Source organism: Pseudochaenichthys georgianus, chromosome 8 (genome assembly GCF_902827115.2).
Source record: "Pseudochaenichthys georgianus chromosome 8, fPseGeo1.2, whole genome shotgun sequence".
In the NCBI taxonomy this organism is placed as follows: Eukaryota; Metazoa; Chordata; class Actinopteri; order Perciformes; family Channichthyidae; genus Pseudochaenichthys; species Pseudochaenichthys georgianus.
The window spans coordinates 17,539,669-17,556,196 of record NC_047510.2 but is presented as its reverse complement, the minus strand read 5'-3'; the positions used below and the strand labels follow the sequence as shown (position 1 = coordinate 17,556,196).

The 16,528-nt window shown below is 39.5% G+C and overlaps 1 protein-coding gene across 3 annotated transcripts; it reads right to left on the bottom strand.

The window, feature by feature from the left end:
* Positions 1-1,654: 1,654 nt before the first annotated feature.
* On the bottom strand, positions 1,655-14,670 carry kmt5c (lysine methyltransferase 5C). 3 transcript variants are annotated; one of them, XM_034088899.1, is made up of 10 exons: positions 14,338-14,670; positions 13,781-13,913; positions 12,975-13,140; positions 12,700-12,809; positions 12,413-12,576; positions 11,742-11,761; positions 11,368-11,504; positions 11,067-11,239; positions 7,525-8,553; positions 1,655-2,372 (listed from the first exon to the last, which is right to left on the bottom strand). In XM_034088899.1, exons 2-10 carry the CDS (start codon positions 13,891-13,893, stop codon positions 2,269-2,271), a joined length of 2,016 nt encoding a protein of 671 aa, XP_033944790.1. In that variant the 5' UTR covers positions 13,894-13,913; positions 14,338-14,670; the 3' UTR covers positions 1,655-2,268. The 3 variants fall into 3 exon arrangements, with proteins under 3 accessions (XP_033944790.1, XP_033944791.1, XP_033944789.1); XM_034088900.1 differs by lacking the exon at positions 7,525-8,553; XM_034088898.1 differs by having other exon boundaries at positions 2,279-8,553.
* Positions 14,671-16,528: the final 1,858 nt, after the last annotated feature.

The window sequence follows — 16,528 nt, the reverse complement described above, 5'->3', positions numbered from 1 at the left end:
GTGCAATGCTAGGGCTCCTTTCTAAAGCGCTCTCCTCCCAGCCTAAGCTTGTTTCCTCAGGATTACACACTGACTGTGTGCTCTTCCCCCACAAGGGTTTCTGCTCTACTGCTGATGCTGGTGGTGGTTAAAGCTGCACAAAATGCAACTCAACAGTCAGCCATTTCACAGGGCTACTGCTGCCGTGCAACTCTCATATGACAGATCATTTCCCCCCAGAGTACTTTTAGTCATGTGGCTACATAGATTGAATGGAACTCTGATTTACGCAAGAGTAAGACGAGAAGCATCCAAGGTTACATCTAATGAATAATCCAATAGGTGGAAAACTAGCAGGGTTCAAATGTTTTATGTGGCACAAAATTGAATTCTACCACATGTTCTATCAAGAAACCCTGCATGGCGTACACAAGATTAAAAGCAGTGGGCAGTAACTAACTAAACATCTACTCAAGATGTGTTCTTACATACAAACCACTTGATCATTTATAACACATGTTTCAACTCTTTCCAAACTTCCGTTAGTGCCATGAGAGTGACACAGAAAAGATTGTGTTAAAGTTTCAGACATTTCCCTGTAAGGAGATGAGAGGCAGAAAGCCTTGACTGGATGTCACTATAGGGGCATGTTATAATAAAATAGAGAAAAACGTATGAGTTCAATGTTTCTTACACCCCAATCACTTACCTAATTTGAAAATAACCTTTTTTTCTACGAACCCCTGGACTAAACTACCCAACACTCAGTAAAAAGATTAAGCTCCATGTTGACCATGTAGCTAAAACAGTAAGAAGCTGCTTATCCTAAACAATGAAGCATCCATATTATCTATTTAAAACTTGATTCAAACAATAATTAACCAGTCACAGGGGACTTTGGAGCCACTTGGTTCTTCCAACACTGCTCAGGAGAATGAACCTGTGTCCTATGTTACAACAGCTGAGAAACACAGGGTTTTCAAATGAATACCTTTTTTGCATCCCTTATTTTGTTCAGTCTCTTTGAATACACCATCTCACTACTACAAGGAATAAGCTCTCACTCTCTTTCCGTCCTAATTATAAGAAAACCATTATACTTGGCATCAGAATGAACTACTGAGAGCTAGAAAGAAAGGCGGAACTGGGTCATGTGCTGAAGGAGAGGAGGGGATCGAGGGGAAGAGCACAGGTTGTATATGACGAAAGAACAGGTAGAGAGGAAGGCTGAGCAATAAACCAGGAGAATGAACGCTCGCCCCGAGAGGAGACCAAAGATGAAGCAAAACAGGAAATCTTAAGAGGTGGTGGAGTGTAACTAAACACATTTACTCAAATACTTTACTACTTACAATGTTTAGGTAGTTTACTTTACCATGTATTTGACTTGTACACAGATATGTATAACTAATAGATACATGTTTTCTGTTTTATATGATTGACAAAACGAGATAAGATAGAAGCTTCAATCTGAAAATAATAAATTAGAGTTGTTTAAATATGACGGACATTATAAAATACTATAGAAAGGTATGTCATTAGATATGAGCAGATTTAGAAATGACATAGTAATGTAAGCAGTCGAATAAAGGATTAAATGGATAATCAATCAAACATTTATAAGCTATGAAGTACTCCCTTTAAAATAACTATTAAAAGACTCAAATACAGAAAATATATTAAAAAGAATGAATTATCTTTAATGATATAGCCTACATTTATACAATTCTACAGCAGACTTTCAGTAAGACTAACTGTGAATAAGGAAAAAGACAGAACGTTTTCCTGTAACAACTGAAACATTGAATAACATGTTGAATGCTGGGAAATTAAATACTTAGTCTAAATCAATTCAGTATTTTGTCCTATTAAATAATACAAAACATTTAATAGTTTACACAATCAATGTTAAATATAAATTACATAAAAAGCACCATTTCAAGGATGAGGATATTAAAATAAATAATTAGCCTTTCCATATCAATACAGTACAGTACAATTTCAAAGTAATGAAAGGCTGTGCAATCACACTGAACACTCGTGCCCACTGATGGAGAATGGGTTCAACATACAGTACATCATGAAATGAGGGATTGCTTGCATGACTTCCACAATCGACAGAAAAATAATTCTGTTTGTATAAAGACACATGTAAATATGTGGCTCAATCAATAACAACACATCTTCACTATTGCAGGTGATGCACAACATCTCCTTATGTTTTTCTTTCTGTATAATAATCATACATTTCCTTGAAAAACAAATGGGAGATACTCTGTAAGAAGATTGTCAGTTTTCTTGATGTACCATAGGAATATCTAAATCGTTTCCACGTTGCTGAACATCCATAACAAAGATGTTGTACTTTACTTCAATGCATTGAGCACAACGCCCTGAAAAATAAAACATTGCAGTTAGTTTTTCAAGTCCACTCATCAACTAGTTACTCAAAAGAGCAGCTGTGAAAAGCTGAAGTTCATGTCCCACATCTTTACCCACTGAAGTCGTGGAATAATATTGAATAAACTGTATATTGGTTAAGGTCAGGAAATCATTTTACTGTACACCGTTCATGCACAAGCCTTTCACTAATGTAAAAGTGACTAATGATCAAACAGTCACACAAGCGGGTGCAACAACACACCTTAATTTGATCCCTTAAGACCTGCCTGTCAAGCACACACGCACACACACACACACACACACAAAGTGAGAAAGGAGCTTACTGTGAGTATAAAAATGAGGGTTAACTGTTTCAACAGGTGCTTTAAAAAGTCACAAGAACATATCAAAGACTGAGGCACAAAGCTGCCTTCTTACAACCAACCAACACAAGTACCAGCAAACAATGATGGTGCTTGTGTCTTTACCGACATACATTGTATAGAAAAAGTCATACAGCTACATAAAAGGGCTTTCAATGTTTACTAGGCCTGTAGGTCTAAGGTCACAAATATATTTAATTATACATTTTATTTATACATTTTTTATTTGGTATTTACAATTTGTTTGTATGTATTGTTAATTTTTGTCAAATCACACACAGTAGTTTTAACACACTGATACGCCCACTTTACATAAAACTCTGTTTAATTCATTCATACACTAACAGTCAATAAAAATGGTAATTTAGAAAAGTCTATGTGTACAGGCTCTCATGAATGGTGGAGTTACATTACAGAGTTTACAAAAATATCCTGTGGCAGATACTGTATTTCCCCTTTAGCAAAACAACATCCAAACTTTGTAGGGGTATAAATCAATCCGAGTACTGGAGATCCAAGTCTACTGTGCCGTCCGTCACCACTAACCTCACTCTCTTGGGTTTTGTGGCACCCATTGAGTGAGACAATGGAACATTCCCATAGTGTTGTGTGCCTTGTTGTTCCCCAGGCTGATACTGTTGATGCATGTCCTTTCTGCAATGTTCATCCTGACCTTTGAGCCCTGAAAATCCACCCAAAGAAAAAGATGCTGGGTTAGGCAGCTGGGGTCCACAGGGCTCAAGAACTAGTCTCCCTTGGGTACCTGAAGGTTCCATCAGACAGTGGTAGGTGTAGTTTGTCGAGCCTAATCCTGGGTAACCGTCAGCCCCATCCCTGAGACCTAGGGTCAATGAATGATCTCCACTGAAATTAACTACGTAAGGAGGACCTTGATAGCCATAAGGGAAAGAGGCCGAGGAGGTTGAGGACTGACTCTTGTTTGCTGGTGCCGGCGTACCAGTAGGTGTACTGTGTGCCACTTGGGGATTGTTGTGCTGAGGCATGGGCGAACTGAAGCTAAAATCAAAGGGATCTTGCTGAATAAAGCATGACTGGTGCTTGTCTGAGGTTGACGAAGTGGATTTCTTGTCTTGTGTTGACGAATAACCATCAGACACTTTGCTAGGAAAGAAAAGGGGTCTTTGCGTGTTTTTGAATGTCAAGTTAGGTTCACCACTTTCATGTTTGTCAGATGGCATTGTATTTTTGCCAAAAGACAGAGGTAAAGAGTTGGGTTTGTTGAAATGAGGGTTGGCCCTGCTGGGGTTGCTGGAGGAACCAAAATGTCCAGCATCTTTTCCAAACCCATGAACAGAAATGTTGCCTTTATGATGACTGTCCACACTTAGTTTCTGGCACTGCTGGGTTTTCTCAAACGCACCGGATTTTGCACCAAATGTTCTAGATGTGGCAATCGGGCCGCCAGCAGCCATGGCGTCTTTACAAGGTGCACTATACAGGTTCTGACTCTGGTTCCCCCCCTGATACTTAAGCACCCTGTGAATAACTGTGGCGTTTTTCTCTTGGAATTTGAATGGATTGTCGGGAGGATTTGGATTTTTCAAAGTGAAGAGTTGAGAAGAGGGGAATTTGTTAGCAGTTTGAGATGCTGGGACAGATTTAGGCAAGCAATTCTGGGGCACTCCTCTTGCTGTGTTCGGCTGACAACTTGAAAAAGTCTGGGATTTACTAGGAATGGTCATACGATGGAAGGGGCCCTGGGTTCTAAGGTTTGACTGGGCTTTTGATTGGCTGGTGCTCGCCTTTACATTGATACATGGTGGGGTTAAAGTAACAGGGGTTTGAGGCGTAACAGAAGACGGTGTTGCACCAAATAATAGAGGCTTGCTGACCACAGGAAAGGACTGAGTTCTGAGATCTTCTCTGGACAGCCTCATTCCTGGATTTTTACTAAAATGTCGATCCTTAGCAGTGAAGTCAATGTTGCCAAGAGCTGCAAAACCGAAACTGGTGTTGGGTTGGTTTCTGTCTTTGGGAGTATCCCTCACTTCACATTCCAAAGGAACAGTGTCACTTTTGGAAGAAATAAAACCAGGAAAAAACTGCAGATCCTCATTTGTAAAGTTATTTCCTGGACTCGGAGGGCCAAGGTACGGCGTCTCATTGGCCCATGTGTCAGATGGGCTGTGAGAAAGGGGACTGCTGAAAGGATCAGTGGGAGCATCCAGTGAACACAGATCTGATGGGGAGGATGGAAGTATATTCTGTGGTTGATAATAGCCCTCAAAGTTGAGGCACTGAAAGTCCAGAATATCATCGCAGCAGTTTGTGAAGTTAGGCTCAGCAGATAGCAAGGTATCTGTAGTTGTGAATAGAGGAGACTGGGACGTGGGCTGGATAACAGAATTACAAGCACTGGAACAGGCTATTGGCTTTTCCAAAGTCTGAGATGAACACAAGCCCTCTGTGAGCCTGGAAAGACTGTTGTCAATTTGTTGTAGAGTGTGACTAAGACAAGGGGTGGGTGTTTCAACAGGCACACACTTTCGTGGTCTCTCCCTTTTGTACCTCTGTTTCCTTCCTCCGCTGTTTATCTCTGGCCTTTCAGTGACTGCACGTGCAGGCGGGTGTATCACTTCAGTTTTATTGTCATTGAGAGGTGAAGACAGCGACAGTGGTGACAGAGACAAGGAAAATGGCTGCGCTTCTGTTTTCAGAAAGGCCGAGTTCTTGTTAGGTCTTTGGAAAGGGAACTCTTCTTTGAGCTTGCTGAAACTAGGACATCCTTTATTTTGTTTCTCTAAAAGGTGACTGCACATCTCTTTCTTTACTTTGTGCTCTACTTTAAGTTCTGTTTGTATAAGCCCGTCTTTGCTGTCCACCTCCCAAATATTCTCTTTCTTTCTGCGCAGTTTAATAACTGGTAATGGAAGACCATTTGAATCTACTTCAGGAAGCAGTTTTTGCTGTGACCCAGTCTCAAACAAGCAGCAATTATTTACAAAATGATCTTCAATTTTTGTTTCTTTTGCTACAGCTGGCATGTCACTATCATTTTTACAAGTCTCGTTTTTTTCTTGTACCAGTATTACTCCATCAGGAAGTTCCTCATCAAGCTTTTCTGCAATCTCAATTTTGGCATTGGCCGTTTCACTGGGCGCTTGTACGTTTTCAAGGTCTGATTTTGTGTCCGAGGATGTATTTGTATTATTTTCACTCAGCCTCTCACCTCTTTTTTTCAAACGGTGCAATCTGCTCTTTGACTTTTTACTAGCCTGCACATGTGCCTGAGCTGCCTCCATCTCCATGTTTAAAACTGATACAGAATCCATGATGGCTTTAAAAGGGTCACATGTCATCAACCCATCTCCTTTTTCAGTTTTTAATGCCATATTTCCCAATCCTGCTTTATGCATTTCCCATACTCTCCCTCTCCTCCTCTTGAAACGAATCTTAAAATCAAGCTGCGGCTTTGTCTCCTCCAAACCACATTGTTGGATTACTGTTTCAACCTCATCTTCCTCTTGGGATGTATTTGGACTCGGCTTTTTAGCACGATCCCCAGCCTGTTTTTCCTTCGCGAGCCTATCACTCACTCGAGTCGGAGCCTTGTCAATGTCCGGATCTTGCCTCTCTATTTTAATATTCCTTACTTTTCTCAATAAATTGCGTCGCTGAACTTTATTAGAATGGGAACGAAGCAATCGCTTACAGTAGTTTTGTTTTGCAACCCTTTTGGGGTTTAACCTCTGGAGCTCTGTTCTCCTACACCTGACTTTATTTTCTCTTTTCATTTTGCTACTCTTCAGCTCTGCAGATGAATTTAACTCAGTGGCTTCTTTAGAAGCTTGATCTGAAGCAGAAATCACACCTTGTTCAGGATCTATTTCCACAGAACTGCGAAATGTACGTTTTTTGAGCGGTATGTTTGACTGTACATGCGCCTGTGTATTTGTACCTGGATGCAGATTACTTGCAGATTTTTCTGTAATTCCTGATTTATGAGGTAGTTGGTTAGAGCATGTGGCCAATGGGTCATTATGCCTTGGTGACGACAGAAGCTTTAAACTGTCCTCAATCAACTCGGTCTTCAGTAAAGCCGAACCTTCTTTTCTAAAGTCTCCCCTGGTTCTTTGATTAGCTTCTGCCATCTTTTTTGCTGTTCTAGGCCCCAACTGTCGTTGCCTCATCATCCTTCTCTGCGACAAACAACTGGACCTGCCTCTTCTTGTTTCGGTCAGTTCTTCCTTCCCTTCAGCACTTACCGTTTCTTTAGAAGACGAGGAAGAAAGCCCCTTTCCTACAATATCACTGTGTAATCTCTTATCCATTGAATGTGCATCTTTTCTTAAAATATCAGACAACATAACCCTTGCCTGCTTTATGACAATATCTTCCTCATGGCTATTTACTGGCCGATTCATTACACTCCTAGCCATTTGTTCTTCTAATTTAACAGTTCCCTCCTCAACTTTAATTTTATCATACTGTATGATATTTTGTTCTTTTGTTTTTTCAACGGGCACAATTTTACATTCTGGCTCTTTCACTTCTTCCAGGCCTGTGTTATTTTTACATTCCACAATTGCAGAAGCTGCATTTTTCTTTTCTTCCCACCCTTCAATTTTGCTTTTTACAATGTCCTGGTGCTCTTTCTGTATTCCATCTTTTTTTGGTGATATCGTTTGTATTTCTATAACCTTATCGTTTCCCCCTGCCTTGCTGGGGGAAAGATCATCTACAGCTTCACTTGCTTGTTGCTCCCTTAAATTTACTTTATCAATGGCTTTGAAAAACATTTCCCTTACCCCTCTGTTACCTTCAGCTGTGCAGATCTCTGAGCTTCCCACCTGCTTTTGTTGACATCTGGACAATCTTTTTTCTGACTGCACTGACAGAGGTGCTGGTATGTGACACTTGCTCTGCCTGGTCCTTCCACTTAACTTCACAATTTCTTTCCCATCTTCAGGGGCCTTTCCTGCTTTTACACTTTGTGGCAACGATAACCTTGTAAGGTTGACTGTAAGGTATTGCTTTAAGGATATTAGTGGATTTTCTCCAGATTCCTCCGTGTTATCAGTGACACTCTGACAGACTTCCAGCATCGATGACGCTCTGGTAGTCCTGGGTTCTGTTGGCCCAGCAGCTGGGTTTTGAGCTGTATTGACGATGCGGGATTCAATGCAGGATTCAATGCTGCTGCACTTGTTGCTTTGACTCTCTGTGGTTGCTTTTTCAATTTTCTCCTGTGTTATTGCACAGCAGATTTTGTCATTTTGGACAGGGGGACAAACGGTTGTAATGATCGCTGTGTTGCTGGACCCTGTTTGATGCGTGAGCGTGGTTTGAATCATGCTTCTTTTTCTCGAAGAGTACCTCTGGGGAACTGCCTGTCTCTCCAACACTTTGACAGATTTCCCATTAAGGCTTGGGCTGCATCCTGCAGGGCCATTTTTCCGAAGAACTGACATTGAGGAATTTAGAGTGAAAGGCTTCAAGTTAACCTCACTGTTATTTTCTTTGCCAGTCAGATTCAGTTCACTTATCCCGATATTTTTTGGCCTCACTTCCTCCAGCTGTTGAAGCAAAGCCCTTTCTTTGCTTTTTGGATTCTTACAATTGAGTAAGAACTCCACTGAGTGGCGCCGTACTCTGATTCTAATGTCCTTCAGAGGGAAGTCAGACAAAAGTGGATCTGTTCCACACTGACTGGCGGTGGAGGATTGCACGGCGTGCTTCCCTGATAGTCTGAGCTTCTCTCGTCTCCACTTCTTTGTTCGACCAATTTTTCTGTTTTTCAAAGCATTTCTCCTCATCTGCTGGGTAAAGGAATTCCTTGAGGGGATGGCTATGAATAAAAGACAAAAAATAAGCAGTTAAAGTTGAAGCATTTCTTCTTTGCTTAATCCTCATCAAAATAAGCAGTGTACAAAAATCCTGCTCAATAAAGAAATAAAAACAGATATTCTATTGTATTCAACTATATGGAAAACTCTTATTAATTTAAGCAATTATTTTCTTTTTCAGACATTTTGAACATCTGCGGATGAATTGTACTAGTCCTTACAAATGTATTAAAAGGATAGCATGTTTTGATTTAAGTATGTCTTCAAATGTCTTGTTTTGTCAATAAGTACAACACAAATTTACAGTTTTAGTTTTTTCTTTGCCTGGAAGCAACAAATCATGTCAATTGGTCCTAAACACAGCAAAGAGTAAACATGTTTCAGATGACATGATACTGTCATTCTTGATTTACTCTATTTGGGTCAAATAAGAGTATAAAGACAATGAGCACTATGTGGAGTTTGTAGCAAATGGATATCTGCTTCTTGCAAATAACATAAAACAACCACAGGAACAGCTGCAGGTATCGCTTGCAATCTGAATGAATCTACATCACCTGTAGTAATGTACATATACAATGAAGATAAAAAAAGAATGCAAATCTATTTAAGGGTTTCAAACAATTTGTATGTAGTTTAAATGTTTAAGGTTTATGATGTTCTCTGTTTGTTTCCAGAAAGATCATCACATTATTGTATTATTATTATTATCTGCTGGCACAAGGTTTTGTTTATTATGGTTACACCGGCATACACGTTCTACTTATTATGCTGAAGATTTGTTTTGTCTCAACCTAACTAATACAAAAAAAACACAAGTGCTTAGTGTTTTCTTTATTTTATTAAAATAATAATAAGCGACCCTTTTTCATTTTTGATTGTTTGTTATGTGGATTTGTAGTATTTGTGTTACTGTATGTTCAATAAAAGGTGTATTTTTGCTAAATGTTGAGACATTGCCACTGTATGTACTAGGCAGGACCGATTTTTGGCAGGCGGTCGCCTAGGGCGCCAGATCTGGCGAGCGCTGTGCTGGTAGCTCTGGGAGGGAAAAAACATTTTTGACCGTTGGCGCTCATCCTAATTTTCGGCCTTGATGTAACAACATTCATAATTAAGTAAATGTAACACCCTTTTCACCCCGGTTACACTTTTCATTTGCCCTGTACGATGGGCGAGCGTGGGAGCGAGAGAGAGAGCGCACCGCTACCGGCGCTGTTGTTATTAGAATCTGGTGCTAGTAGCGCTAACGGATATAAGAAGTAGATTCTAATAACAACAGCGCCGGTACTGGTGTGCCCTCTCTCTCTCTCCCACTTTGGCTGTGAGCTGCGGGCGCATAATAAGCCAACATCCCCTACTTTCATCACTTACAGCGCCCATCGTACAGGGCAAATGAAAAGTGTAACCGGGGTGAAAAGGGTGTTACATTTACTTAATTATGAATGTTGTTACATCAAGGCCGAAAATTAGGATGAGCGCCAACGGTCAAAAATGTTTTTTCCCCTCCCAGAGCTACCAGCGCAGCGCCCCCCAGATCTGGCGCCTATGTCTATCTATGCCAAAAATCGGCCCTGCCTAGTACATACAGTGGCAATGGCTGCACCGCCGCTATTTGTATATAGGGGAAACACTGCACCATGCTCCCTTAAACAGGCGTAATTTACCTTAAGAATATATATAAAAACATGTATTCTAAAACAGGGTCTGCATGACTGCATTCACAGTATTTAATTGGAGACATCTGTTTCCAAAGAGTGAAACTAATTCCATTAACATATAACCGACTGCATCAGACTGATTGAGGTGTAACAGCACAGAGACGTCTGTTGAACTGAAGCCACTGCCCCTGAGTGTGTATCTTTTGAGTACCACTACGATTAAAACTGCCCAATACTTTGTTTGCACATTGGCTTCTTAGAAATCAGTAAGGCGGCATTAATTGTTGGAAACATACACATCAAAGTCTAAATAGGAAAGGAAAAAAAAATGTATATGCTTAAATCCTAGTTTATATTTTCAAGTCTGAAAACAGAACACATTTTCACTTCGTTAGCAATACTTTTGAGATGAGAGTTGTTGGCCTAATGTGAGAGACAATAAACAGACAAGAGTTCAAATCTATCTGTAAAAAAATATATTCAACAGATATTTTGTCGTAATGATTTTGATGTAAGGTAGTATCTGGAATTCCAGCCATGTTTGTACAAATGATGTGCTGAGTGGACCTTAATGAACGAGTGAGCAGGGTTGGTTTTCCTAAAAGGCCTTTAATTTGATGGTGCATTTAACAACCACTGAAGGGTTGAGAAAACTGTCAAGCTTTTAGTAAAACAATCTGCCAGTGTCAACATCCCTGCTTTATAATTGCATTGTACTGCTGATATTCCTATTCAGCTACTTCTGTCTTGCTGAGAGGACCCTTAGGTAGCAAGGAATACAAATTATCTGGCATTTTATTCCCTGATGTTAGAAAGATATAAAATAAAAAAATGTAAAACCTAAAAGTGGTTACCTTTGAAGACTCCTGAGTGGGCTCCTGGTATTATCGTCCTTGCAGGAAAGTGACCCTTCTCTCTGTGATGGCGAAGAAATCTCTCTCTGAGGCGGTACTTCTGTCCCAAAGGGTCCTTTGTTTCTTCACATTCAGGCAGCTTTCCTCTGTGTTTGAAGTGACCCTCTCCATTCCTAACATGAAAAAGTAACAAACCGTAATTTAAGTCAAAAAGTATTTTTTATACTGATAAACAACATCTTCAGTATATTTTAAAACCAAGCTATTAAAAGATAACATCTCCTTGAGCTGACAGACACACCTCTCACAGGTGCAGCATTCACACATTTCATTTCCTTCGCCAAAAAAGCTGGCACCGTAGAAGCACGTGATCTCCTCCCCAGGTGAAATGGGTCGAATCACCTCAACGCACGCAATATTCTTCTCCCCTGGGAGGAACTGGGCGGGTGAAAAGGGGAAAGAAAAAAACAGCAAAGAACAAAGGTTTGTGAGCCCATGGGATCCATTAGCACGGAGCAGTTACAGTAGGTTGTATTTCTGTATCTACTTTGTGTACAACTTTGAATATCCACAATGTATTAATGCAAACATTTAAACATTTAATGTGACCCGAGTAAACATTTTTAATCTATCAAATATTTTTCATGGGTGCATTTCTTTTGAATCGATGATTACCTTGCAGTTTGGTTTGCAGTCTTCAACCCGGGACAAACAAAGGGGAAATAAATAAAGAGATAAAAGGTTACGGGTTATTAATTCAATCACAGCAATGAATAAAAGGCTTGCTATTTTGTGGTTCAGGTGGCTGGTTCGGGATTAATTTAGCAAAAGGCTCAAAGGCTAAGCTGATTAACTCTCAAACATTATTAAAAGATCTTGTCAGAGACTGCCCTCTGAGTGGACGGAAGAATTTACTTGCACACTAGCAAGGACTTTTTTCTTTGTCTATTGATCTGCTGATTGTTCCCCCTTCACAAATAATCTTTTGGTCTACAAAATGTCAGTAGTGATAAATCACACCACAATTTCCCACAGCCCATGCTGACTTACTTACATTTCTTGTTCTTTTTGACATTCAAAAACCCTAAAATATTTAATTCCTTATCCCAAAAGACCAAGAAACTATAGAATAGGAAGTTTTGTTCAAATGATTAACAATAGGTTATTGTTGACTATTTTCATATCAATTTATGGTGGATTCGTTTCAGCTCTACACTTGTTGTGACAATACATAAAATACTAAAGTAATTCTTGTCACTTAAAGATACATTAACAAATGGTTCCTTTTTTGACACATTACAATATTTCTCAAAAACAAATTTCCTTACTATAATTTACAAACTCACCATGGTTAATGAAAGCGGCAGGCCCAAGCCAGAGCTGAGTGCAGCGTTTGCGTGTTGAATACATCACACTGAAGTCATTGACCCCTGCCCTCAGCACAGCGCCATCGGAGGGGCTCAGTTCTGCTATGCAGCCCAGCAGGACCTCCACACGCTCTCCTGCAAACCTGCGAAAAAACATATGAAAGCCACACATACACATATTACATAAAAAACAAAAGGTAAAGGAAATTCAGCAGCTATTGTTGAGCTACATGTTGCCTTTATAAATAAAATGTGCGAGAGATTACCATTGTCTTGTTGAGGTAATCTTTGCTCCATTTGTCTCTGAGGAGTATCTGTCACAGGACTCTATTTTGACTCCACTATCCAATAGGAAGGCATCAAGGTAGCGATACACCTGCAGACATCAAAGATTATATTCTCACATTCAAGTGACAAATTCAGGATCAATGGAAGCCTTCTATGATTTAATCCAGATACTATAAAACAGAAACTTTTGGCAACTTAATTATTGATTATTATATATTTATAATGATTCATAGGCTTAAATAGATCAGCTTACATGTTGTCTCAGCAGCTCCAGTCGATGGCTCCCTAAAGCATTAAAGTAGTCACCAGCTTGTTCGCCCACTGTCAGCGCCTCGAACGTAGCATTGAAGTCATGCGTACGTTGAAAACGCAACAGGGTCTCTTTGAGGTTACCCCATCGCCGGATAGCTGGTGGGGGACTGATGAAGAAAGAATATAATGGCATTTAAGAAGAGCAGAAAGTCACAGAACAAAATCTAATCAGCCTTAGTCTATATACAATGCTATTTTATCTTGTATCTTTAGATATTAATTTACTCTCCATCAGCATTAATACTTATACTAATAAATATGTGCTAGTTGACTAGTAAGATAGTAAGTATTGGTAAGATCAAGAAAAGACACAAGATAAACAAATAAATACAATCGCTCCAAAGTTTGTTTTTTATATTTAAAAAAATTATATTACGTGATATTTTCCAAACCCAAGACATCTTTAAATTGGGTCTGTATTTTGACACTTTATGGAGGGTTTGGGTGTCATGACAGCTCATACGTGTCTCAGTAAAAATACAAATAATCAGAACAGAAAAAGCCCCCAAAAAAAATATATCAGCATCAGAAATCCTATATTTCAAAAGCAAAGGTGCAGTGCCGCTAAAAGACAGAAGTAAAAGTCGACGTAAATATTTAATAAGGAGGCAAGCACCCTTTAATCAAAATAAAAAAATATAAGTAAATATATACTTTAATTTGGGATCCTTTGATATCCTACGTTTAAAGGTTAAATCCCCTCCACCTAAATTGACTGTTGCATACTAATGTTGAGTAACACATTACCTGATGTTCATCTTATGGGTGCTGAAGCCCAGCAAAGGGTCCAGCACCAAACCGGTGGCCAGGTCATCGGTATCACACAGCTCCTTCACACTCATTCTAGTGCATCCGTCCATTGCCTCCCACCATCAGCATGCTGCAATCAGCGGGTCAAAGTAACACTACGAATTATATGATGACAACAACAACAAACCATAATCATCTAGATGTGTGCATCTCAGCAGAGATCGCAAATTACTCAACATTAAGTTAGTAACTAATTCACAGCCCCGGTATTATTTGAATGCTATAACGCTACGCTATGTTTACAATAACCGCTGCTTGGTACGGTTAGGAATGTGACTGATCGCCCGTTAGCTAAATCCATTAGCTTAACGTTAGCTTAGCATGTCGAGCTTGCTGGGAAAATATGCGGAGTTATCAGCTGAGTAGTGAAGCTAACATTAGCATTACGGTCTGGAGCTAACGTAAGATGACCTGTATCATATTGTTGCCGACCTGTGAAGCAATATGGTCTCATATGCAATGTATACTGTTGATGTGGTTTTCCAAATACATACCTGGGAGGCTTTTGTAGTCGGCTAAAGTATCGTAAGATAGATACTTTATTACAAGATGCCTGCTTGCTCTGGCAGGGAAAGTTAGCCTAGAGCACAAGCAGCTAGCTCTCTGTCGTCTTGCAGGCTGGTCCGGGCAGCCGCGTACGAAAATGGAGTCTCCTCGTCACTTCTGGAATGTGTAGCTTATTTGTTAACGATTGCGAATCCCAGATTGAATTGCAAAAGGTTGAAAAACATCACCAGTGGTAAAAAGTAGCTTAAAATTGATATGTTATGCTGCTAGCTAACTAGCTTTACACAACGCTCTTCTAGTAGCAAAAGTTGATGGGCAACGTCCGGTGCAACCGAACTAGTTTTGGCAACGCCCACATGTTACGCTATTGGCTGAGCTCAAGGTCATTTTTACAAATCAGGGGGTTTAAGCTCAATGATTGGTCAGGCTTTCTTGTAGGTGGGGCCATTCGTTTAGCTTTACTGTTGATCCAGAGCAGAGGTGAATATTTACCTTACGTACATGTTTCCCCAGGCCCAGCACAACAGAATCCTGAGCGGGAAAAAAAAAATCCCCACATCATCAACATTATATAGATGCAGGCCTTTACGTGCCAAGAGATGTTGTCTCTATTCCTAATGGTATATTAGGAACGGTTTGTATACAGTATTGGACGGAGTTCTGGAAGCTTCCTCATGAATAACGTGACTAAAGTGAAGGAGTTAAATTCACATTAAACCCTGCCAGTAAATTCAATGATATTTTATGACATTCTCCAAAACACAATTATGATTATTGATTAACACTTTTATAATATTACTAGTTAATAGATTTAAATAGGACAACGAAATGAAAATATGTATTTTTATTTTATTAATTTAAGGAAAAATTGAGTAGCCTACAGTGGCAAAGCATCTAATGTAATCATTCACAGAACAGCTAACCAGTACAGAACAGGAATGCTGTCACCAGTAGAGATATCATAGCAGGCTGCTGCATTTCTAAACGTCATCATAGTTCAATATAGGCTACAGGCCTGTTTTCTATAGTGTATGCAGACCAAAAAAACCACAACAACATCAGGATATTAAGAGATTGTGTCATTGTCTTAAGTTAATGTATTTATTAAATGGCCCATCAATCCATTTTAAAGAGACGAATTGGTCCAATCTTCTTATCTGACTTTTGGTTACTAATTGTGTCTTCATAGATATAAAGTTACCTTCAAAGAGCACGTTATCTTAAACAGTTTATAATGCAAATCCTCGGTGCCTGATGCACACCTGGTTTTCCTTGAATAACAAACTATAACCTATGGTATCCAGAGAGTCAAAGTCCAGATTTATGGATCCTGACTCCCTTTGGAAAATATACATACAAATAGTTTGCTAAAACCAGAGATGTTTTTGCATTACTGTTCTGAAGGCAAGATCATTTTTTTATTTGCTTTTCAATATATATTTTAGGATACAATCTAATAGCCTACATCAACACTAATGTATTTACAATGAAAGTATTCAAAATCGATTCACTCTCAAGCAATATTTTACCCATATTATTTTACCCAGCTGCCAAGGAAGACTAAGTTGATAAATGGGATTATGTTACAAACTCGTCCAGACTGCTGAAATATCTTTGGAAATCAAGAAGCAAACTGGAAACAATCCAGAGTAGTGCTACTGCATATTTTAAAAGGCGTTAAGCCATTTAAGCTACCACAGACTACATCTCCAAGGACTAGAAGGAAAACGCAAACATCACTGTCATCACAACCGGTTAGGGCTTGGCATTTCATGTGAGTATGACAATCCATCCATCCCATTATGGTCCAGTCATTCTCTAATCACAAGAGAAAATATATTTTCAAATATACAAACATTTGTACACATACTTGGTCTGTTCACACTATCCAGGGTCATAAACAGCCTCCTATGATTTAAGAGCTGAGTGGAGTGACTTCACTGTAGAAAAGAACAACCTGTAATACATCTAGAAGACCATCACAGATCACGAATCCCTCTCCCAGGACGGACAGACGTGCAATAGATGCCGTATGTAAATCGAAAAGATAATACATTTACAACATAGGTAGTCCAAATGTTTGGAAATGCATGTGTCTATAATAAGAAGATGAATCCACGAGGATGTCAGCAATCTTGTGGGAGCCATCAGTGAAGTAGTATGGTGAGAGTCTGGCAG